Below are 25599 nucleotides of genomic sequence, written 5' to 3' on the forward strand. Positions count from 1 at the left end.
GCATTCACGGCACCTCTTGGAAGCAGACACCTGGCCCTTACCAGACAATGAACCTGCTGGATATTGGCCTTCTCAGCCCCCATAAATGTGAGAAATAAATTTCTGTTCTTTATAAAGTATCCAGTCTCAGGTATTCTGTTATAACAGCACAAAATGGAATAAGACAGGTGTGTTTCTCCAAGCCCAATAGTGGCAGAAGTGAGTATGGTGATGCATGGTATTCCTGCACAGTTCAAGAGCTCTAGAGTTAGCTCATAAGCTATCCCCAGTGAGTAAAACTGACAGGAAGCTAACTGTTATCTAAGAACCCCCTCAGCCCAAACAGACGGGGGCCCGTGCAAAGAGGCCCGGGAAAGGAAAAAGACTGGAGAAGCCCAGACACCACATTAGCAAGAGAGAAAAACTGGACTCTGGGTTACCTCCAGTCTGGCAAACTTCTGGTTCCAGTTGAGGCAGACCCCTAAATAAACACTTCTGTTCTGAGGTGACTGAGGTATGGCTCTGTTCTTTGACGTGGCAGAAGTGCTCATTAAACTGTCTTCAGCCAAAGAGATAGCTGAAGGCTGAGAACTCCTTGAGCGTAGGATGGCTCCTTGTGGCTGCTGTGCTGTGAGCTGTGCCCTTTGTTTGGGAATCAAGTAGCTGCATTTATTGAGTGCCTCCTCCATTCCAGTAGGCCCCTTTTACACTCTAGATTCTTCAACCCTCACAAAAACAAAGCAGGGTAGATATTATTAGTTCCATTCTACAGATGAAATAGATTACCAAAATGGCTTAGAAAAACCCTATGGCTGGAACTCTCACACATTATCAGTGGGAGTGTAAGATGGTACAGCCAGCTTGGAAAATGGTCTGATGGCTCCTTAAAGTGTTAAAAGTGGAGGTTTAACCGAGCAATTCCACTCCTTAGTATATACCCAAGAGAATCTAAAACATATGTCCACAAAACTTGTACATGAGTGTTCACAGCAACATTATTCATAATAGCCCAGAGTGAACAATCCAAGTGTCCCCAAACTGATGAATAGATAAACAAATTGTGGTATATCCACACAATGGAAAATTACTCAGGAATAAAATGGAATAAAATACAAATACATGCTACAAGGGTGAACTTTGAAAACATATTGCTAACTGAAAGAAGCCAGTACAAAAGACCACATTTGATTCCATTGACATGAAATGTCCAGAATAAGCAAATCTGTAGAGACAGAACATAAACCAGTGGTTACCTAGGGCAGAGGATGGGGAGAAATGGAGAGTGACTGTTAATGATTTTAAGATTTCTTTTTGGAGTGAAGAAGATGTTCTGAAATAAGATTATGGTGATGGTTGCACAACTCTGCAAAGCATATTTAAAACCATTGAATTGTATATTCTAAATGGACAAATTATATGGTCCGTAAATTATTTCTCAATAAAACTGTTTTTAAAAACTAACATGGCTGGCTGAACCCTGATGGGTACCTGTGCCTACAAAGTAACCTTTGAATGTAATGTTTACAGCTGTTTTTCCAAGAAGAGCACAACTGAGGTTATCTGTGTGTTGTGGGAGAAAGCACAGCGCTCCTGACGACAGGTAGATCTGGACTTGTGTGACCTTGAGTAAGTTACTTAGTTCTTCTCTGAGAATTTCTAAGACTCTTGAAGATGACATGGGATAACTCCTGCCACAAGCTCGTGTATATCCTTGTGGTTGAGTATATGTTAATTATAACCCTCCCATTTCCTAAAAGGGCAACTCAGAAGAACATGCCAGTGTCTTGTCCCTGAAAAGGGAAGAGGCCATGAATCAGGGGAACATGATAAGATTTTAGAAATAGGAATAAAACTCCCAGGGTGCAATGTGAGGACTCAGGCTCAGTAACAATTCTAAAATTCAAGTATTGGTTCCAACACCCAGGCAGTCATACTGAGCCTTACACTGGTAGAACTTGAGATATTTACTATACACCTTTTCTTGCTGGTTATGACTGCCTCTGCAATTAATGGGAGCCTTGAGAAGCCCGTGGAGTCTACAGCACAGGACATCAGAAACAGGGCTAGAAGGTGGGACACTTTCAAACAAGCAACAAGAGACCTGGGTAGTCCCAGTCCTTTAAAGATTTTCCACATCCCACATGGCCATTTGAATCTATAAAGATTTAATTTTATTGTTGTGAAATGGTAAAATAAATAAATAAATGCCGTAGAGATGGGAGAAAGAAGGTGGCCCTACTTAAATTATCTTAGCTTCAACCTTTTCATTAATCTCATTTATTCCCAAAGATTCCCATTCTCAAGTCAAAATTCTAGGCCAAAGGCCTCAGGACACTCCTTACTCCTCAGATCTTAGAGGGCAAAAGAGGAAGCAGTGTGCCACCATATTCAGTCCACAGGCTCTGCTAATCCTTCTGTCTTCTATTGTGTCTTCAGCATTTGCCTGTTTTTGAAAAGAGGCAGAGAAAGGAGAGAAAAAAATCTACAGGTGTATGGTTAAAACCTCAGCTCCTGATTTTCAATTCAGTCAGCCCACTTAAGATTCAAGAATAGTACCATGCTTAGTGATGTAGGTGCTAGAAATATCGATAATAATAAGTACCTCACAGGATTACTGTGGAGATAGAATAAGATGCTGACCCAGTTCAAAACATTGTAGATTTGGAGTCAGGTAGAAATAGGCCTGTGTATGTCTGAAAGTTCTTTAAACCTCAAACACCAACCTCAAAAGGCTGTTGTGAAACGTCACTTACAAACTTCCTAGTGCAGTGTCTGGCATCAGTAGGCCCCAATGAAAGGTAGGAAAAGCGATGCACTTTGCACAGTGCTTGGCACTTGGTAGATCCCAGGGACAGTGGGAGTCAGATAGCAAGGATGTAAGTGAGAAGAGGACCAGAAGACCCCAGTGTGGAAGACACCAGAGGAGACCTGTTGGACAGGTAGTTGGCTCAGTCTGGCAACCTCATGCCAAGGGTGAGTTTTGGTATCAGACTTCAAAAATGAGGCTTCCGGTGGGGAAAACACCTTTCCTGGAGTGCCTTCAGGAGGAAGCCAAGTGTTCCATCCAAGGAACTGGGCAACTTAGCAGGAGAAGGGAGTCTGAGATCAGAGAGGAGGGCACTTCTTGCCAGAAGCATTCACAAACATGAGAGGAGACTAAGCATCCACAGTGATCAGCAGCATTTGACCTCACTTGGTGGCAGCTGCTCCATCTAGCCCATTTGCAAAGTCCACAATTCTGCAAGATGCATAGAAGTGCAGTGGTTTGGAACAATTCACACCCCCCAACTCTTCTGTGTCAGTCTGAGGCTTCTATTGAGCTCTTAGATTCCATAATAAAGAAAGAGGGCACCGCTCACATCACCAGTCTTTTGTGCATACCGTTCCTGCCTCAGTGGGTTGCAAGTTTTCTGCAGAGAAAAAAGACAGCTACTTTTATTAAACCTCTTTGTGGTCCTCAACTTTTCCCCCAACCTTCTTGATGACAAGCTTCTCTCCCTTGAGTCATGCACATTCATCTCAGAGGCCAGAGAGGAGAGGTTTTCACATCAAGGCAAAGGGTACCTAGTAAGAAGAAGCTATAGAACAGGTGGTGAGCTGGGGTATAGATGAGAACTAGAGACGGTATCTTCCAACAAAGGGTATTCTCACCAGGGCCTTAAAGGTCTTATGTTAAGAAAAAAATGGTGTGCATTTCTTCAGGCAGGCGCAAGATGATAATCTGGAGACTAGCAGAGGGAGCTCAGAGTCAAGTTAATAAGCCAGAAAAGGCAGGAAATAGAGCGACCCAGAAAAATCGTTAAAGAAAAAAGTGTTGTAAACCTGAGGCTCTTAAAGATATATCAAAGCCTGGGTTAAAAATAATTTATTAATTAGTTCATGTAAGCTCATGGTATAAAATTCTAAAGATAGAAGTGGAAAGTTAAGTCTCCCTTCTACCACTGTATCTTAACCAAGCAGATCTTCTCCCTAAAGAAACAATTCCTTGTCATTTCTTGTCATTATTAACAATTTCTTGTATATTCTTTGGGAGATAACCTATGCATCTATAAGCATATGTCTATCATCATCCCCACTACATAAATGGAAGTATACTGTACACATTCTGACTTGCTTTTTCTCCACTTAATATATATTGGAAACTATTCAATAGCTCTATCTAATTATTTACAATTAAATATATTTATACGATTGTCATTTACCTGCTTTAAAAATATCATTTGACCTCCAGCTCTAAAATACTTGGAAATTAGTGTGTTTGCCTTTCCTTAACCATCTAGAACCTCACATCATGGTGAAATTTATAACTTCTACATTGAAAGAGCATATGACACTTACATGCTGTATTACAACTATAATTTCCACAGGTGTTTTAATTCTTAGTCCTACAGTTGAATGGATTCAATGGTCACCACCATTCCTTTTGGCAAAAGTTCTCCACTGATCTCTTAGTTAACCAAAATTTGCCTTTCTGTAGTTTCTTCAAAAAGTGGTTGACAGAGTTGCTGGTCTTGCATATTTGAAAATGCTTGTCTCCTGCTTTTATATGTGACCAACATGTTTACTGGGTATAAAATTCTTAGATTCCTCACATTTTCTTTACATGATTTAGAAAAGTGTTGATTATTGCTGTGGAGACATTTCATATCAATCTGATATTTTTCTCGGTATATGCAATTTTTCCTCTTTGTTAAGATGCTCATAGGATTATCTTTGAATTTTTGTTACTGTATTATGATTTGATTCTTAGCATGCTCATTTTTCTTGGGATATGGCATGTCTTCATAGTACAAATTCAAGTCTTCATTTTTTTCTGCAAATATTCTTTAGTAATATCTTTCAGTATTCTCTTTTAGTTATTTCATTCTTTTCTACAGGGATACTATTTATGGATCTCATTGAACGGACATCCCTAGCTATTATTTTCACATTTCTTGTCAAACTCTTCTTCATTTCCAACTCATTTCACTTGCTTTTCAAGCCTTTCCTTCACGTCCTTCTTGTATTTTCATCAGTGTTTATTCCCTTGTGTGCTTATTTCAATGTGGCCTTCATTTCTCTGTATCCTCCCACCTGGCTTTCCCAGCTTCTTGGCAATATAACATGGTGGTTAAAAGTGAAAGCTCTAAAGTCCAGGTTACCAGAATGCAACCCTGGTCAAGTTATTTGATTTTTGGTACTTCATCTTTAAAATGAGTAAAATGAGGACATCTACCGAATAGGGCTGTTGTAAGGCCTTTGATGAGTTAATACATGTTAAAAAGTAATGGTTTTTGCCATTACTTTTAATGGCAAAAACAGCAATTACTTTTGCACCAACCTAATAAACACACTCTGAACCATAATGGACACAATTTAAGTTCTGTTTGTGAATTAACAAAAGGAGATTAATAATAATAATAATAATAATAATAATGGCTGAGCTCTTTTTCCCTGAGCTTTTATGTCTCTGCTTTGAGCTCCTAGGTTAATGTGTAACATTTTAAAAATTCATTCATTTTTGAAAATAGGGTCATGATTTTTATGTGCTTGGCAGCCACATTTTTCTGGTGCTTGATTTTTATCTTTTTTTTTTTTTTGGTAACATGTTTGTATAGATCCTGTGCTGATGATGTTTTTTATTATTACTTATCTTGCAGTGAGGTTAGTTCTCCCTGGACAAGGCTTTTGCAAGCAATTCCTATGGGACAGGTCAGCCTGGGTTTCAGACCAGCAGAAATTCTCTCTGGAATCAGAATTGTGTATGTGGGTGAGTTATTTTTTCCTTCACAGAAATCAACACTTACAAGGCTGTGTAGCATTTGGAGTCTCTCTTTCCCATCCTGTTCAACACACTATCGCCTTTAAAGATGATTTATGTGTGCTCCTCATTTGACCTCACATCTCTGCCACTTGCTGTATCAAGCAGGGGCCAGAGAAGATCCTACCACCCACTGATGTACCCCATTGCCACAGATTCAGACAAAGGAGGGGTAGTTGTGTCCTCTGGAATGTGGAATATGATGACAGAGTGCGAGTTTCTGTTTCTTGATTTCCTTCTTTACTTATTGTAGGGTTGTGGCTTTCATGGCTTGCAAAAGGAGAAGGAAGAGCCCTAGAAATGTCTTTGTCTTCAACAGCATTTATGAGATCAGACCCCATAACACAGCCATGTTGAGGGAGGAAAGCCTCAGAGGACTAAGGAGTAACTGAAAAGCCTATGACGTTGGTAAAGCCATGTCCCCACCTCACCATGGTTTTACAGAATCATTCAGAAATCCAGATCCTGCTCTGGGTAGAATAAAGCATTTCTATCACATCATACAATCTCTTTATAAGGCTTAGATGCTTCACAATCATTACAATCTCTGCCACAGCTTTTATTTATTTATTTTTAGAGATTGGGTCTCTCCATTGCCCAGGCTGGAATGCAGTGGCACCATCATAGCTTGCTGCCCCCTTGAACTCCTAGGCTCTAGTGATCCTCTCGCTGCAGCCTCCCAAGTAGCCAGGACTATAGGCACACACCACCATGCCTGTAGGGACAGGGTGTCAGTATGTTGCCCAGGCTGGTCTTGAACTCCTGGCCTCATGCGATCCTCTCACCTCAGCCTCCCACAGTCCTGGGATATAGGCATGAGCTATAGCACCTGGTTGTCATAGCTTTAACTGGAGAATGAAGATGAAACATGTTCTTTGTTTCAGTAACTTATTGTTGAACGGTTATATTTACTCCCTGACCAGTAGGTATAGAGCCTTTCTCCTCTTGAAGTTACCAGAACCAGGAGCACCAAATGACTGGGTAATCGTGAAAGGTGGATATTTAAAGTGTCTCCTTAATTAAAAAAAAAAAAAAAAGTAGCAGCATCTGAGGGCTTGTCAGGTTCTTTACTGCATTCGAGCAGTAACATGGTTTGGCTCTGTGTCCCCACCCAATCTCATCTAAAATCGTAATTCCCCATGTGTTGAAGGAGGGACCTGGTGGGAGATGATTGAATCATGGGAGTGGTTTCCCTCATGCTGTTATCATGATAGTGAATTGGTTTAAAAGTCTATGGCAGTTTCCTCCTTGTTCTCTCTCTCCTGCCACCATGTAAGAAGGTGCTTGCTTCTCTTCACCTTCTGCCATGATTGTAAGTTTCCTGAGGCCTCCTTACCATGCAGAACTGTGAGTCAATTAAATTATTTTGTTTACCCAGTCTCATGTAGTTCTTTTTAGCAGCATGAAAATGGACTAATACAGAAAATTGGTACCAGGAGAATGGGGTACTACTACAAAGATAACCTGAAAATGTGGAAGTGACTTTGGTACTGGGTAACGGGCAGAGGTTGGAAGAGTTTGGAGGGCTCAGGAGAAGACAGGAAGATGTGGGAAAGGTTAGAACTTCCTAGAGACTTGTTGAATGGTTTTGACCAAAATGGTGATAGTGATATGGACAGTGAATTCCAGGCTGAGGTGGTCTTAGAGGGAGATGAGAAACTTATTGGGAACTGGAGCAAAGGTCACTCTTGCTATGCTTTAGCAAAGAGACTGGTGGCATTTTGCCCCACCCTAGAGATCTGTGGAACTTTGAATTAGAGAGAGATGACTTAGGGTATCCGGTAGAAAAAATTTCTAAGCAACAAAACATTCAAGATGTGACCCAGCTTTTTCTAAAAGCATACAGTCATACGCATTCACAAAGAGATAATCCGAAATTGCAACTTATGTTTAAAAGGGAAGCAGAACATGAAAGTTTGGAAAATTTGCAGCCTAACCATGTGGTAGAAAAGGAAAACTCATTTTCTGGGGAGAAATTCAAGCCAGCTGCAGAAATTTGCATAAGTAACAAGGAGCCGAATGTTAGTAGCTGAAACAATGGAGAAAATGTCTCCAGGGCATTCCAAAGATCTTCATGGAAGCTCCCCTCATCACAGGCCTGGAGACCTAGGAGGGAAAAATGGTTTTGTGGGCAAGGCCACATGAAACAACACAATCAAAATCTATCCAAATACCAACATCATTCTTCACAAAATTCGAAAAAACAATCCTAAAATTCATATGGAACTTAAAAAGAGCCCAAATAGCCAAAGCAATTCTGAGCAAAAAGAACAAAGCTGGAAGCATCATGTTACCTCACTTATACTACACCCTCTTCAACAAGTGGTGCTGTGACAATTGTATAGCCACATGCAGAAGAATTAAACTGGACCTCTATCTCTCACCACATATAAAAATCAACTCAAAATTGATTAAATACTTAAATATAAGACCCAAAACTATAAAAACACTGAAGAAAACCTACAAAAAACTTTCGTGGACATTGGTCTAGGCAAAGAATTTATGACTAAGACCTCAAAAGCACAGGCAACAAAAACAAAATCACACAAACGAAACTATATTAAACTAAAAAGCTTCTGTACAGCAAAGAAACAATCAACAGAATGAAAAGACAACCTGCTGAATGGCAGAAAATATTTGCAAACTATGTATCCAAAAGGGAACTAATATCCAGAATAAACAAGGAACTCAAGCAACTCAACAGGAAAAAAAATGAATCAAATAATCCCATTAAAAAGTGGGCAAATGATATGAATAGACATTTCTCAAAAGAAGACATACCAATGGCCACTAGGTGTATGTAAAAAATGCTCAACATCACACTAACATCAGAGAAATGCAAATCAAAACCACAATGAGGTATTATCTTACCCTAGTCAGAATTGTTATATTAAAATGACAAAATATAATAGATGTTGGTGAAGATGCAAAGGGCAACTCTTGGACACTGTACAGCCACTGTGGAAAACAGTATGGACATTTCTTTAAAAACTCAAAGTAGAATTACCATTTGATCCAGCAATCCCACTACTTGTAATCTACACAAATGAAAAGAAGTCAATATATCAAATGAATACATGCACTCATATGTGTATTGCGGTGTTATTCATAATAGCAACCTAATCAACCTAAGTGTTCATCAACAAAAGAATGGATGAGAAAAATATGGTACACGATGAAATACTATTCAGCCATAAAAAAAACAATGATATCATGTCATTTGCAGCAACACAGCTGGAACTGGGAGGTAGTATCTTAAGCGAAATAGGCCAGGCACAAAAAGACAAATATTGCATGTTCTTCTCACATATATGTGGGAACTAAAACATTTGATCACATGAAGGTAGAGAGTGGAAAGAGAGATAACAGAGACTAGGAAGGGTGAATGGGGGGGATGTGAGAGGAGAAGTGGGTAAAAAGGTACAAACCTACGGTTCGAAGGAATACATTCAATATCTGATAGAAGAGTAGGATGACTATATTGAACAAAAGTGTTCCGTACTACAGTGACAGGCCTTAAATACCCTGACTTGATCCCTACACATTACATACATGTAACACAATTTATCATGCACTCCATAAATTTGTACAAATAAAAAAATAAAATGCATTTTTAAATTATTATATTTTCAACTTACAATAGGTTTATCAGGATGAGACCCCATTATAGGTCAAGGAAGCCATCTTTATAGAAGGCCACTTTCTCTACCTAGGTCCTGGTGAACAGCAAGACCAAGTCCCACCAGAAAGGCCTCAGAAGGAACAAACCACTGCTCAAAGATATTGCCTTTATAAAGCATGTGGTGGAATTTCAGTGCTGCCAGACAAACTGCTAAGAGAAAGAGGCACTTGAGAAGGTCACTGAGATAGAGAGAAATGCACCACCCCCACTTCACTTTCACCTGAACCACTGACAGGATACTCATGAAAACCCAGTGGGACCTGAAGGGCAAGATGACCTTGAGCGTGAATTCTCTGCCTTGCAGTTTAAGGAAGTGTTTTTCACACATCATCATCGGTTCTTAGTCCCCCAAATCTCCTAGAATGACAGCAATCAAAATTGATTTGGGGAATTTCATCCACAAATTAAATGTGCTGGTTCCCAATATGGAAGCTCGGTGACTTTGTCTCACCACCAGTGAGGGGACCTGAGGGTTTGAGGTATGACGTGTAAAGGACAAAAAGGCATTTGATCATCAAGAAAAATTGAATGGTTTAAAAGTGGATGCAAGTGCAATTCCAGCTCTGAGAGCCATCTGAAACAATTTGGGCTGCTTACTTACTATGATTTTAGGAAGGCTCATGTCTTAAAAGGTTACAGTGTCTTCTCCAATATATTCCCATTTGTTCTCTTTAGGTGCTGTGTATATGGGATAATGTATTGATTGCCATAGGAAGCCACACCTGTCTAAAAGTTTGTTCCAAGAGAACTCTTTCACAGAATGTTTTTGGTTTCTACCCATGGTTGTCACGAAGAGGAACCTCCGTCAGTATCCAGCCTCTAGGTATTCCCTCATTGTTATATGCAGCATTTCAGTGCAGTAGCACTCCCTGCCCATGATGTCAAATGCTGTTTCTCTGCCTGGCATGAGGGATTCACAAAGGGAGAAGTGCTCCTGTGAAGGGTTGCTGGCAGAGAAGAAGCAGGATTTGACGTTGGGGGCTGAGATCTGGCTTTGCCCAGAGCCCAGCCTCCAAGCCTACTTTTTCCAGTCCATCTTGTTGCATAATCAACCCTTTATGTAACACGTGGGAATATTGGATGTGAGGACAAAATAAAAATGAGCTTTAAAACTAGGCTTCCTTATACAGATTCCTGCATCCCCTACTAAGACCATCAAAAATCATTAAGTCTGGGGTTGGGTCCAGGAATTACCTAACATAGGTAGTCCATGAACCATGCTCTGACAAACACTACTATACTAGATGATTCAAATATTAAGGAGATTAAAATGTATTTTGTTACATGAAAAACTCCCCTTCCACTATCTGCTGCTAACCACTGGCTGGGATGCGGATGTGATGACAGCAACCAGATTAGTCAACTTGGACCCAGAGATGGAAAACGTGGATGTGCTCTGGACTGCCTATCTTGGCACCGTGAGGTGAGCTATTAAACTTCTATTTGATTTCAAACACCTATATACAGACATACAGACATGCAAACACCTATATACAGACATACAGTACATAAAATTGGGTTTCCTTGACTCAGGTGAGGAGGATATCCAATTGATCATATCATGTTGTTCTGTTGAGCAAAAATGCAAACATTTAGATAGTTGTTCAAGAGTTCCAACCACCTTGTTGCTTCACCCATTTTAAAATTCATTTTAGCAATTTTTTTGAAGGTCAGGGCTATGTCTTGTATTTCTTTGGATCCTCTATGGCACTAAGAGCATAGTAAGTGCTCAAAAACACAATCATTAGTCCATGAGAAGCAGTAGAGCATGACCACGTATGAGTGTGATTTGGAGCCAGTTTCTTGGGTTTGAATATGCCACTTATTAGCTGCGTGATTTTGGACAACTTGTGTCTCAGTTTCTTAGTTTCTTCACTGGTAAAATAAGGAAAATAAATACATGCCTCCTAGGATTGCTGTGAAGAGCAAATGAGTTAATCTATATAAAATACATAGAAACAGGGTCTGGCACATAATAAGTGTAAAATGTGGTTGCCATAACTATTATGATGATGGTTTTTATGGTGATAACCAAAACCATATTACAGGTCCACTATAATGCTAGCACTGGTGCCTAACGTCCTTTCAGTGTCTGTCGATGTGCGTAGTGCACTATTCTAAAATGGAACCAATGTTCAAACCATTCTGAAGAATATTTCATCTCTTCTACCTTTTGTATTACTTAAAGGAACATATTTACAAGGCAGCAGCCCATTTAAAAACCATCCGTGGAGGAAAAGCAAAATTCTTTTGTACATGCCTATGTTTGAAGGACCTGCATCCTTCAAGTTAAAATTTATCAGTGGAGCCAATTATTTTTTTCTGAATGTTAATACACACAGTGAAATAGGGCAATTTCTTTCAAAAAGCATTATTATTTTTTTTTCTTCATGCTTCTGCCTTGAGTAGGAAGGTGTTTCTAGTTTGGCTCTGAGTACAAAGAGAAGAGGAAAGAGGCTGTTTTCTTCCTTGCCTATTTTAAAACTGGGTTCCCTGTGCAGCAGCAATTCACCCCATCAGAGCCCAGCCTTTTACATAGAGGGGGTCTGGTGTCACCAGACCTATGAACATAAGTCACCAAAACACACTTCAAGTTTTACAGTTTATGGAGATATTTACAAGGTAATGCTTTTCATTTTGCTACTCTTTCAACCTTTCTGTGTGCTTGAAAACTTCAGAATAAAAAGTTGGGAAAAGAAAAAAAAGAAAAATTAAAAAGAAAAATAGAGAGGAACAGGGATTATTGATTCCTAACTTTTAAGCAACCAAGATCTCCAAATGTAAAAAATATGAAATTCTTGCCAAATGACAGCACAGAGTAGGAGAAGATCAAAATATTCACAAGGCAGTTATATTTGTAAGGCTGCCCATCAGCAGGTTATTATTGTTCCTGGCACAGCGGACACAAAATGATGATTGCACAGCTGAAAATAAATCTCTCTTCTCTGGAATCCCACATCTCAGCAAGTAGGGGCTCCCTGCTTGGCCATATCTGTGTTCTCTGACCCTCCCCTTTACGTCTGGGGCCAAGCCATGATGGAGTCTTCTCTGGGATTTTCCAAACTAGAACTCAAGAGGAGACAGTCCTCTGATGGAGAAACTGTGAGATGGGAGGATCAGAAGTTTGTTTTCTATCTGTGGAGAAACTAATGAGAATAAAGTCAATATGCAGAGAACAAAGAAGAAGGGCTCAGTGGACCAAGTGCTAAAACAAGCCAGCATTTAAAGGCCAGGAAAAATCAGGAAGGACTAGCAAAGGTTTACATCAGTAAGTATTCAATCGAGGAAATGAACATTTCCAGGACTCTCAATTTTCGATCAAATCTCTTCACTCACACCTTGTCTCACGGTTTTATATAAATTTTAAAACCAGACTCCCAGATGTTTATATCTAGCCCTGAGCTTTATCCTGGACTAACTCCTATTTGACATCTCCACTTGGATATCTTACAGGCATCTCAAATTTAAAATGTTCACTACTGAACTCCTGGTCTTCCTCCAAAAAGCTTGCTCCCAAAATCTTCTCCATTCCAGTTAACGGCCACTTCTTCCTTCCAGGTGCTCAAGTTTAAATTCCAGGGTCATTTTTGATGCATCTCTTTCTCACATGCTAATGCTCATATCAGGAAATGGCTCAGCTTTCCATGAGATGCAGACTCTTGTCACCATCCTCATTGACCCCACTGGGTCCAAGCACCATCATTTTTTGCCTGGATTACTGTTAATAGCCTCTCGTCTCTCGGCTTCTCCCTGGCTGTGCTAACCACGCAGCAGCCAGCGAATGTCTTCTCATCTCACTTAAAAGTCAGATCATATGATTCTTCTCTACTTTGGATCCTTAAAAAAAAAAAAAAAAAAACCAGGCTGGGCGCTGTGGCTCACGCCTGTAATCCCAGCACTTTGGGAGGCCGTAGTGGGAGGATTGCCTGAAGTCAGGAGTTTGAGACCAGCCTGGCCAACATGGTGAAACCCGTCTCTACTAAAACTACAAAAAAATGAGCTGGGCGTGGTGGTGGGTACCTGTAATCCCAGCTACTCAGGAGGATGAGGAAGGTTGCACTCTAGCCTGGGCGACAAGAGCGAAACTACCTCTCAAAAACAAACAAACAAACAAACAAACAAAACCAAAAAAAACACAGAGCAAAAATCTTTACCATGACTTACAAGCCAGGAGCTGCAACTTAACTCTCCTGCTCTTTAGCCCCACCTCCTCTCTCTCTCTCTCCGCCCACCTCACCACCTCCCACCCTATTCTGCCCCAGCCACAGTTCCTTTGCTGGCTGTTCTGACTAGGCTGGCACATTTCCACACCTCCTCCTCGGGGTCTTAGCGCTTGCTGTTCCTTCCACCTCAAACATACATCTGCCCAGGCACTCACAGGGCCAGCTCCCTCACTTCCCTCAGGCATCCGTGGGGACGTCACATCAGCAAGGTCTTCCAGAATCATTCCACCTCAAATCACACCCTTTCCCCCTGCCTTTCTCTACAACACATATCACCAGTTAATACATTTAATACATTTTTATATGTCCCCCTCCCACTAGAATTTATGCTCCGTAAGAATAGGCATTTTGCTTTCTGCATTGTCTTTTTAGCGTTAGAACCATGCCTATTGCAGGATAGGCTCATAGAAAAATGTTCGCTGAAGAATACAATACATTTCTTCTTTGCTCAAGCTAGATTGAACTGGTCCACTTACCAACTGGTGTTAACAGTTCTTAAATTTTACCTCAGTCAGAGAACACACACTGGGGCCTGTTGGGGGAAGGGGGTGCTGGGGAGAGAGAGAGCATCAGGACAAATAGCTAATGCATCCAGGGCTTAATACCTAGATGACAAGTTGATGGGTGCAGCAAACCACCATGGCACACGTTTACCTATGTAACAAACCTGCACATCCTGCACATGTATCCTGGAACATAAAATAAAATAAAAATTAAATAAAAATTTTACCTCAGTCACACACTTATTAAAATGCATCAGGTTACTTAATTTTTTTCCTACATTTTCCCACCTTCTCACTGACCATCTAATTTCTGAACCAGCTGCAATTTAACAACTTTTTCAGCAATTTAGAAAAAGTTCAGTTCTTTGCTACTACACTGCACTACTATAATATTGTGACTATAGTGACTTGTTAATTTTTATTCAACTGACTTATTAATATTTGAAAGTTATGAAACATTCATTTTCTCCCTGAAAGTATAGCCCCTATTCTCAAATGAAATCACAAATCAAGAGCCGAGAAATGCAGAATTCCAGTCCAGGCCCCAATTAGGAACACATTCTCTTGCCTTTGAATTATCCAAGCTTGCCAATTCTATTTCTCATTTCTGCTATTCCAATTTTAACAGTCTCAGAAGTCTTTCTAGCACTAGCCCATTGGAAGGTAAGAAAACATGTACAAATCACATCAGTTTTGTCTACTTGACCATAGCCGTAAAAATGGAGTTGAAGGCATGGTGGGTCAGAAACGTTGGCTAAAACGGGGGTGGGCAAGTCGTGTCATCCTTGGTCTCCATCTGTATTCTAAAAGCTCATGAGAGTTTAAGATCTCTCTGCAAAAATGGCCAGTTAACACAGAACAATTTCCATCAGGGGACATCTCAAAGTCTTAACTATTAGAAGTCACCTTTCTTCTTTCTTTGATGCCATCTTTCCTAACCGTATCACAGTCTACTTCATTATGAAATGTCCCAGTGTTTTAGTAGACCCACATAAATTGTATTTGCCCTCAGGCAATGTCAACTTCCAAAAAAGTAAGAATAAACTTACAAAAAAGAATCAACCTTCAAATCACTTCATGGTTTTTATTTTTATTTCTACTTAGCATTAATGGGATTTTAAATGTCACCATGGACTCATTTACTTTAACTTCCACCTACCGACTTAACCTCTTGACATTTGGAATCCACTGTTAAGACTATATGTCAAATAAAAACTTAAAACATTTCAAAGGAGTAAGTATTCTGAAAATTGTGAATTTAAAAGAAGTATTTGTCAATCCCACTTCTGGATAAATAGCCACAAGAATTGAAAGCAGGGTCTCAAAGAGGTATTTCCACCCTCAAGTTCACAGCAGCATTATTCACAATAGCCAGAAGTGGGAGGAATCCAAATGTCCACTGATGGATGAATAAACTAGATGTGATATAGACACACATGAATGAAAAACTATGCAGCCATAAAAAAGGAAATCCCCTCACATACTACAACATGGATGAGCCTGTAGGACAAAAGTAAAATAAACATTGCAAAAAGACAAATACTTTGTGATTCCACTTACATGAGGTGCCTAAAATATCACAGACAATATCGTAACAGTAGAAAGCAAGAGTGCTGTGGCTACCAGGGGCTGGAGGGAGGAGAAAAAGGGCAGTCACATAATGGGCATATAGAGTTTAGTTCTGCAAGATGAGAAAATTCTGGAGATCTGTTTTACAACTTTGTAAATATTTTTAACACTGCTGAACTGTACACTTCAAAATGCCTAAGATGGTAAATTATGTGATGTTGTTTTTAACCACATACACGCAAAAACTATTTGCATCATTTTGGGTACAGATCCTTGATGGAAATACTGGATACAAGTGCCTATGGTGTGTATGTAGCATTTGCCCTTTATAATGTAACTTCCTTTTAAACCACACACACAAGAAAATCTCACAAACTCAGCCTTTATTAAGTATATTAAGTACTGAGCATCCTAAATTATAGCTTATTAGAGGAACGACCAAGGGTTCAGACAGAAAACAGACTATTCTGTTTCATATTTTATCTTTGTGATTATTTGGTTTATGTCTGCCTTCTCCATTAAGCAGACAGTGAAGTCCAGGGTCTGATTTTGTTCACCATTACATTTCCAGGGCCTAGCACAGTGCCTGGAAAATAGCACATAAATGTTTACTGGATGAGTCAATATAGTATTAGACACTTGGAGGCGTAGTACTACCCAAGTCTATAATCATCAAATTCAGGTGCAATAAGAGATATACCATAAAGGAGGCAGAATCAACTTTCAAAAAACTAATTTTAATCAAAACAAAAATTGTTGATCATTAACAAGTTTATAAAACAGTGATTTAGTTACATAAATAAATTGATATCAGTGTATCAAATCTTAATTACTTTCAACTTCATGAGCATGTTTACATGGGTGATGAATTACAACCTTTTTTTTTTCTTTTTACCTATTATAATAAATAAAATGGAGCGCATGAAATAGTTCTTCTAAACAAAAATACCTACAAACATACCTCTAAGCATGTTCTCTAGTGAAGGGAACAAGAGACACTGGACAACTTTTGCACCAAAACATAAAAATTGCTTTAAAAAGCACAAGGTTACAGAACCATCAGCTAAAGTAAAGACACTATACTGTAACCAAAGTTGGTATTTAATAATATAATGAACAGTTTGGTAGTTAGATCTCCAGTTTGGTTATTTTAAAGCATTAAGACAAGGCAAGATAGAAGGCTGCTTTTGTTTGAGTAATTTCTAGAGAAAATAAAATATATTAAAAAAAAAGAAAACTGAAAAGTAGAACAGTCATACCTACACAACTTTCTGTCCTGCACAAAGTCAAAATACCTATGCAGAATAGATATATAATATATATAATGTTATTTGTGCACAAAGGTTAGCTTATTATTAGCTCACTGCAAAGGCGTAATGTATCATTATGTCAATTGTTTTGGAAAACATTTTGTGTTTTGTGTCAAAAGGATATTTCTTTTAAGTTTCCTAGGCTAGGAGGCACGAACCCCAATTCCGGCATATTGTATATTCTTAATGCTAAGGCTTGCTGCTCTGGCTGTGTATTTTGTTGTCCCTCTTTATTCTAGTGCCTGTTATAAGCATGTGTGGTGTAGTGGTTGTTGTTGTTGGTGTGTGTGTGTGTCTGTGTGTATACATATATATATGTATACATAAGTTGTATAAATATATATACATATATAATTTCTCCCAATAGATCTCAGTCCAACCATGCAATCCAAAAGGTGGCTCTGCATAGATGCCCAGCATGAAGTTCACCACCTGAGCCAACCCTGAAGCAAGGCGTACTTTTAGTCCTTCTGATAGGTTTTCTCTCAGTTTTTTTTTTTGTTTTTGTTTAAAACCAAGCTACTGCAGCTTCAAGTATTTTGCATTACATAGAATATTTTTTATAAATTAGTTAATGTTATATTTTCAATATTCAGACATATACTATAATATATATACAGTACAATAAATGCTCTCATTCTTTTTTTAATTTTTTTGGATAAATCCCTGAGAATGTATGTTGACAGTCGCTAAGTTTCCACATGCACAAGCATCGTGTGCCATGCTTCTGGACGAACAGCACTGCAAAGCCACATGGGTCAGCCTTTTTACTATTAGTATTTCATTTTGTTGGTTTGTTTAAATATGCTGAAAATGTAAAGATGAGTTACAAAGGAGTAAAGCTGAATCCATTCGAGGTACTTATCACAGGATGGAGGTGTTTTGTTTGGTTTTTAAAGCCATTTCAATTATTTTTTTTGAGGCTGTGAACGTATACAGAAAACAGGAGAGCTATGTGGACTTTTGCCACTTGACAACATATACTCAGTGTAAACCAAACCTTTTTAACCTCTCTCTCATACAAAACCAGAAAAAAAAAATTAAAAAAAATAATAAAATAAAGGAAAGAAAGAAATAGGGAAAAAATAAAAAACACACAAACTTTCACAACATGACAATTTAGTCTGCAAACGCAATGTAACTATACACATATAATACCGGTGTGGCTCTGTTCTTTAAGTTAAAAAGGGTACAAAGGCAGGCTCAAGTAAAAACAAACCATCCCTCCCATCCCCACCCCCCACCCCATTCATACAAGATCTATCAACCAAACCTCTCCCGAACCAACATCATCAGTTTCTTTTTGCCTTTGTAGATTTGTTTCAGGTTGTCAATAAACTGTGTAAACTGAATGTGTCCATCATGCGCCATTAAGAAGGTCTCTCGGGCTTTGCTGAGGAACTCTATAAACTCACTATAGTGCCGAGGACTGATGTGTGTGAGCCGTGAGTGCGTTGTGTTGATGTAGGCCCCGATCGTGGCATCCAAGAGTTGCCTCAAGGGGGCTTTGTCCAGTGACATGAGCTTACCAGAGTTCCTCCTCCCATGAAGTCCCACCATGCCAGGAGTGGTCAGAGTGCATCTGCGCAAAATGTCTGACAGTACCGTTGCACACTTGACACTCTTGACCACCAGAGGTATTATAGCTGCAAGCTCATTTTTACCAAGGGAGTGGCTAAGCGCACAGGCCCACAAAACGTCATTAATGGCAGGGTGTGTGTCCTGATTGTAGCTCAGGTTGAGATGGGTCATGGCCAGGGTGGCCAGCTTGTAGGCCCTCATGGGGTACCCGCGGTGCTCCATGTACCGTGCTATTGTAAAGAGCTGTGTATAGCTCATGCCGGTCGTAGCAGCGTCGAGAACAATTTGGTACGCCGTCTCAAAAGCTATGTGATCCTTTTCACAAAGGGTTAGCGCAGAGAGGGCACAGTTCTGTGGATCCTTCATGGCACACTGCAGTGCAAGTGTCCGGGCGCTGCTGGCCAGCTTTTCCTGCTGGTGGCAGTCCAGGTGGAGGCGGACGATGGTGCTGTTGGACATCACGGTAGTTGCAACTATACTTGTGGCCTCGGTGGGAGTAAAGAGTGTAAACCAGGTCTGCATGATGCTGTCCAGGGCATAAACCCCTACAAGGAACACAAACAGGCTCTATTACTGACGAGGAGGCTGCCCAGAGGTCCTGCCTTATTTTGACTTTTACAACCAGTGTTTACATTGTTAACCATCATAGGACATGAGCTAGGCTAGAAAATCCTGTAAAGTAATATGCCTGTGAGAAACCTTTAAGAATAAGGTCATTATGAATTGTTATTCAGTGAAATGCCTGAAAGGAACATGAACTTGCTATAATAAAGAACCAATCCTCTTGGTAGCTGGTATTTGTACTGTGCTGCTTGCCATTTCAGACAATGGCTTTTTGCTAATGAGTTCTACTTCACTGGGGCTTCCTGTCAGAATTTGAGGCTCAAAAATTGCAACCTCACCAAAACAGGGACTTTACATGGCTTATGTGCTTGTGTGTAAGGTAAAAGTACACATAATACAAAAGTGTAAAACACACAAAGAAGCTGGAAAATGTGGCCCATAATCAAGAGAACAAAGTCAATAGAAGCAGACCTACAGATGAATCAAACGTTGGAAATGGCTGACCATGTCTTTAAAATAATCACTTTACGTTCACAGACCCAATATCCCTCACTTGTAGGAAAATCCTAAAAGTGAATGATTTGAACAGAAGGTACTAGGTATCAGAGAGAAATCAGGTTTATATCTTGGGGCAGGGGCAGAGAAGTTGTGTGGCAGTTTTTAAATTAGTATTATTTTTGTTTTGCTTCACTAAAGCATGACTTTAATGATGTAAAGATAATCTTTATATTGAGACCAGCTTCCCTTTTTCCAAAATAAAAAAACCATTATACGTTAGTGAAAGAAAAATAATAATTTTATAGTATATGCTGTGTCATATCTAAACACTGGGATGGCAGTGTTTTCTCAGCATGAAGTATGTATCGCTTTCTGATGCAAATATGAAAAAAGAACGTTTAACCAATATTTATTTTAAATAGCAACCATTTGTTTCTGTTGGCATTCTTGCTGGGAATGTACAGTTTTCTTCTGAACTGATCTACTGCTGCAGTGGAGAAATAGTTAGCTGAAGGGCCTCACAAAATGGCAGCTTATGGGCAGCCAGGAAATCTTCTTATGGCCAGCTACAATTGCTCACACATCTGGAGGATCACCTAAACCACACCCAGTGGTCATCACTTCTCTGCTGGATACCATGATGTATGCCTTCAGATGATAAAGAAGAAACAGTGCAACTAGGTAACTTTATATATATGAACTGAATAAAAACAGTTTACTCACTGACTTATACCATTTTAAATAAGAAGCTGGAGCTTCACAAATGTGACCATTTCAAGTTGAATAATACAAGTATGTATAACTGAAGGTTAGGGGTAAGGGGTCAGGGAGAAGGAAGCCCTTGTGGACTGCTAGAAGGAGCCTTGGAGAAGTCAACGTAAAAGAGTGAATATGTTCACATGTCTGTAACTGACAAGTTAAATCCTACCATGAGGCACCTAGGAAAGCTTCTGTTCCAGAGTTTACCTACCGACTTCAGTAGCACACGTTACCAGCCACCTCACCATCTCCCGCCGTCGCCAATTTAAGGTTGACAGTGTCATTCGCATAACCTATAAAAACAGGATAACAAAAAGTTTTAGAAAATTATCCTGAGTCAATGAAAAAAAAGTGGGGGGATAAACTATAAGGCATATAAGGCATACCTACTGTCTACCACCCGGAAGATGAAAGCATAATTTAGAGCAAAGCTCTACATATGAATTTGGATTTGTCCATGGCTACCCCAGGTGGCCTTGCCACAGCCACATTCTCCTCCTGGCAAGAGGCCCATATTCTCCTCCTGGTGGGCCCACTGACTAGATGTGGTATCTGAACCAGTTACTCTATCTTTTCTCATCTGCAAAATCAGAGGGCTGGACTGGAGCATTAAACACAGCCCATGCCCTTTTTCCCTCCCCAGATTTAACATTCCATAGTTCAGTTTCTGAGGCTCCTGTGAATTCATTCTAACCAGGAACTCTCAGTGGGGAAAGAGGTATTTTAAAATAATCATTTTAGTTATTCCTTCAATCTCTGATTGCTCTTTTCTGGTGACCATGAAGGTAACTCCAGGTTTATGGGGGAAAAAATCATCCTTGATATCATTAGTGATCTGATTTTGTTTTTCACTTTCTAACAAGAAGTCCCTAAATAAACATATCTACCTCTTCATAATTCCCCCATTCTTTAAAGATTCAAAATATCCAGGGACGGCCAGGTGCGGTGGCTCATGCCTGTAATCCTGGCAATTTGGGAGGCTGAGGCGGAATGGATCACGAGGTCAGGAGTTTGAGACCAGCCTGGCCAATATGGTGAAACCCCGTCTCTACTAAAAATACAAAAATTAGCCAGGTGTGGTGGCGTGCGCCTGTAGTCCCAGCTACTCAGGGGGCTGAGGTAGAAGAATTGCTTGAACCCAGGAGGCAGAGGTTGCAGTGAGCTGAGATTGTACCCCTGCACTCCAGCCTGGGTGACAGAGTGAGACTCTATCTGAAAAAAAAACAACCACGAAATATCCAGGGACATCATATCCCCAAAGGCCCTGTGGGATTCCTTTTTAGGTTCTAGAAATACTCACAAAGGGCCTGTGAGATTCCTTCTTAGGTTCTAGAAAGAATGAGTCAAGGAATAAGCTCTCGTGCATATCCTATTTACCATGAATTCCAAATAACAAGAGAGCTCATGTTAATGGTTCTTTCTGCATCACATCTTTAAGATGAGGCAAATGGTGACAAAAATTAGCCAAATAACAAGAATTAAAAACAAAAACAAAAAACTTCTGAACCATCACTATATAGCTTAAAAGCAATCTTCTATACCCTTTGCTTGTACAGTACTCTATGTTACCGTGGTAGGTACATTTTCCTGTGATCTTATTATTTAAACATTATTAGTCACTGTAAGGGAGAATCCACAACTAAAAAACCAGATTAATTATCCAATCAGGGGATTATAATCCCCATTCTTTAGGTAACTGGGGTATAACAATTTTGTTCACTGCTTTTTAATGGGAAGAAAGCAAATGTTAATAGAGATTCCATGAGAAAAATGAAACAAACTTTTTAGTTCTTGGTTTATCCAGTGATCTGTTCAGAAACTATAAGGAAGCAAACATCTATCTGCATGACGAACTCAAAATGTCCTTGGTATTCTGTTCTGCTGAAATCTAAAACTGGACTCTGGCCTGATCACTCCTCCTTTACCTATTTTTCTCAGAGTTATTAAAAGGAGCTAGAACTGCCCATCTATTATGAAAATGCAAACATCAATAAAAATTTATACTTCCTCTAAAAATTTAACCCTAACAACTGAATCTTCATTATACATGCTAGCTTTATTTAAGTCTCTTATTAGCAATAATTCTTCTCCCTTCATTCAAAGGAGAAACAGTGTCGTTAAGGCTGCAATTCAGAAAATGATTTTTTTTAATTGAAAGACACAAATTAGGCTGCTAAATGTACAGTCCATGCACCTTACATAGCAGTCTGGTTCAGCTGGGAATGACCACGTCTCTGAAATACAGTTCTCTCCTGAAGTCTAACAGATTTGTACTCCAAAGAGTCATTTACCTGCACTCAAAAATCCAATCAAACAAAAACAACCCTAAGAGGTGCCTTTATTTAGCAGTCTTTGATGTCCCAGGAAAGACTACCAGTCATGTACCTGCAGGCCCAGCTCCAGAGACACTTTCAAAAGAGTGATGTCTGGCAAACTGTCCATGAGAGTTGCTATTTTAAATGCATCTTGGGCAAGCTTGAAGATGTGTGATGAGGAGTGAATGTTTTTCTGGATGGATTCTAATACTGTTTCCAGCCTCCGAACATCGCCTGCAATGAACAAGGGAAAACCAAACCAAACCAAATCAAAGCAAAGCAAGACAAACAAATAAACAAAAATCATACAACCATACACACACACAGAGGGGAAAAAAAGAAACAAAACAAAACATAAAGCACAAGTTAATTTACCTAACATGTTCACAGATGGCACAGGTGTTATAACTAGGGCTCCCATAATTACTGCAATGTCTGTGAATCTCGGCTTCACAAAAAAAGATACACTGAGACACACCCTCAATGACTCAAAGCACATATGAACCAGAACCAACATGAGACAGCAACAGCTCTCCTAGTTCCTACTTATGTATTTTTGGTGAATATTTCAGGAAGAAAAAAATGTAACCCAACTTGTAAATCTGCTTCTGAATTTCAACCATTTATATTTTCTTGGCATGGTAACTAACCTGAACTCTGCTGGCAGCAAGTTAATGATGCAGGTAAATGAGGAAAATGCCACCTGTTTTGCCTTAAAAGCTAACATCTAAAGAAAAAGATCCCTTCAACCTATCTGACATTAACACCACTGCTGAGAATTTGATAGAAAATAAGACTTAAAAAAAATAAACAGGCAAACGAATGAAACAATTATGAGGCCTCAGGACAGTACAGTACCTTTGGCTGCAGTTAGCATGGTGGATGCCAGCTCACACTGCTGGGACTCAATGTGGCTTAGAGTGAACCAGCGAGGGTAGCGGTTGGGAACAACTGATGCAATGTGGTGTGGGCGGGTGAGGTCTCCTGATGGAGCAGTAGATTCCAATACTAGTAACCTATAATGAGAAGACAAGGAAGGTGGCCCTAGTTATTTCTTGACCATGTCCTTGGCCAGAAAGACTGACCAGCAGAAGCCAGAGAAGTGGGTAGATGTTCAGGCCTCTACTCAAGTTCAGCAAGGGCTGGTACAGCTATACTCTGCTGTGTGGGTGCAAAATACCTAGATTTTTTGGACTACTAATTGTTTGCTAATAATAACTGTTCATCACCCAAACCTTGTTAGTTGTTCATCACCCAAACCTAAGAGATTTTCTTTCTTTAGCACCATTCAGAAAATTACAATATTCAAATAAATTAAGATACGCAAACACCTAAGAACTTTCAAACACAGGTCTTGATGTTTACCTATAAATTTTGAATTCTATGACTCAAAAAATAAATCAACAGAAACTGATAGTGAAATGGATATTTAAGACTGAGATCACAGTCAGAAAGCAGTGAGTACTTAAGATGAATACGCTTAACCTATTTAAACATAAAACAAGAAGGGAAGTAAGACAAAAATTACCTCTTTTCCATCCATTCATACTTTCTGAACAATTAGTTTCTTATGACTCCAGGAATTTGACATTAGACTATGTTCTACCAACCATATTACAGAAGATAAATGTGACCTAAGTGTCTGTCCCTTGACAGTTTTGCATAAATTCAGAGTGATTTCTGATTTTTTATTAAGAATATACTGTCATGGCGAAACCCTGTTTCTACAAAATATAAATCAGTTGGGTGTGGTGGCATGCGCCTGTAATCCCAGCTACTTGGAAGGCTGAGATTGGAGGATCAGCTGAGCCTGGGAGCCATGATTACACCACACCGCACTCCAGCCAGGGCAACAGAGCAAAACCCTGTCTCAAAACAAATAAAAAAAGAATATGCTGATGAAAAAATTTCTAAAAGCAAAGCAAATATTTAGTAATCTCTTCTAAAAGTACCAAAAAGCTTAGTAGAGTACCTAAAACTGAAATAATTTATTTACAACCATCAAAATGCTGGCCTTCAGTCAAGTACACCAGTGTTAAGAACTATGAAATAAGATAAGAGCTGGAGACCAAGAAGAGTCAGCTGGGTCTGGGAGGATGCTGGCCTCAAGGCCCCACCCCAAGAGCAATTATTGCCTGGTAAGCCAAATGGCTCATTCTCTTCTCCTTTTATCTAGGAACAAAAAGATGTCAGCAGTAGAGAAGGTGGCAAGGTAGGCAGTTAAGTAGTAAGAATAATGGCAGGGTTGCTATTTAGCTTTTTTTTTTAAAACTCAGAATATCCTCGTATTCACAGGCAGGTCTTGCCAGACTTACTGTAGAAGAAACTAATCAACATCCCTGGGAAGATGAGAAAATGAGTGCTGAAGATGACCTTCCTTAGCCTTCCTCTTCCAGAAGGACTAAGAAGCAAGCGAGCTACATCTCTCTTTTCCTTCCTGTTCCCTGGGCTGCCTCGCAATACCTGGTGGGGCACATACCTGCCTTCCATGGCAGACCTTTGGCAGGATAGTAGTGGCAGATAGAAGAGAGAAAGTGGAAAAAAAATTCCCCTGTACCCTGCTAGTATTCCCCATGAAGAAACTGCCTTGGCAGCAACCAAGGACAAATATAAATGAGTTTGTGAGTGTTAGAAAAGCAAGCCTTTCTGCCTGGCACATACCATTACATAAGCCAGAACCACACAGAAACTTTATGCTATTTTACCCTTAAACTTTGCCAGTGGTAGTAGCAACAGCATCTGGTGGCATCATAACATTAACATCTTCCCTTTAAAACAAGATTAGAATTCCTAAGATTTGAGTAAGTATAGAGTTG

The 25599-nt window shown here is 39.6% G+C and overlaps 1 protein-coding gene across 1 annotated transcript in view; it reads right to left on the reverse strand.

Moving 5' to 3' along the window:
* Window positions 1-16472: 16472 nt before the first annotated feature.
* The window catches only part of ZSWIM6 (zinc finger SWIM-type containing 6), a 211207-nt gene continuing 202080 nt past the window's right edge, over window positions 16473-25599 (reverse strand). Inside the window, exons 11-14 of the mRNA XM_034960047.3 lie at window positions 23642-23799; window positions 22854-23017; window positions 20680-20761; window positions 16473-19192 (exon numbers count right to left, since the gene is read on the reverse strand). Of these exons, the coding sequence (XP_034815938.2) occupies window positions 18330-19192; window positions 20680-20761; window positions 22854-23017; window positions 23642-23799 (1267 nt within the window). The 3' untranslated portion in view covers window positions 16473-18329. The remainder of the gene's footprint in view (window positions 19193-20679; window positions 20762-22853; window positions 23018-23641; window positions 23800-25599) is intronic.

The sequence above is a fragment of the Pan paniscus genome, chromosome 4 (genome assembly GCF_029289425.2).
Source record: "Pan paniscus chromosome 4, NHGRI_mPanPan1-v2.0_pri, whole genome shotgun sequence".
Classification (NCBI taxonomy): domain Eukaryota; kingdom Metazoa; phylum Chordata; class Mammalia; order Primates; family Hominidae; genus Pan; species Pan paniscus.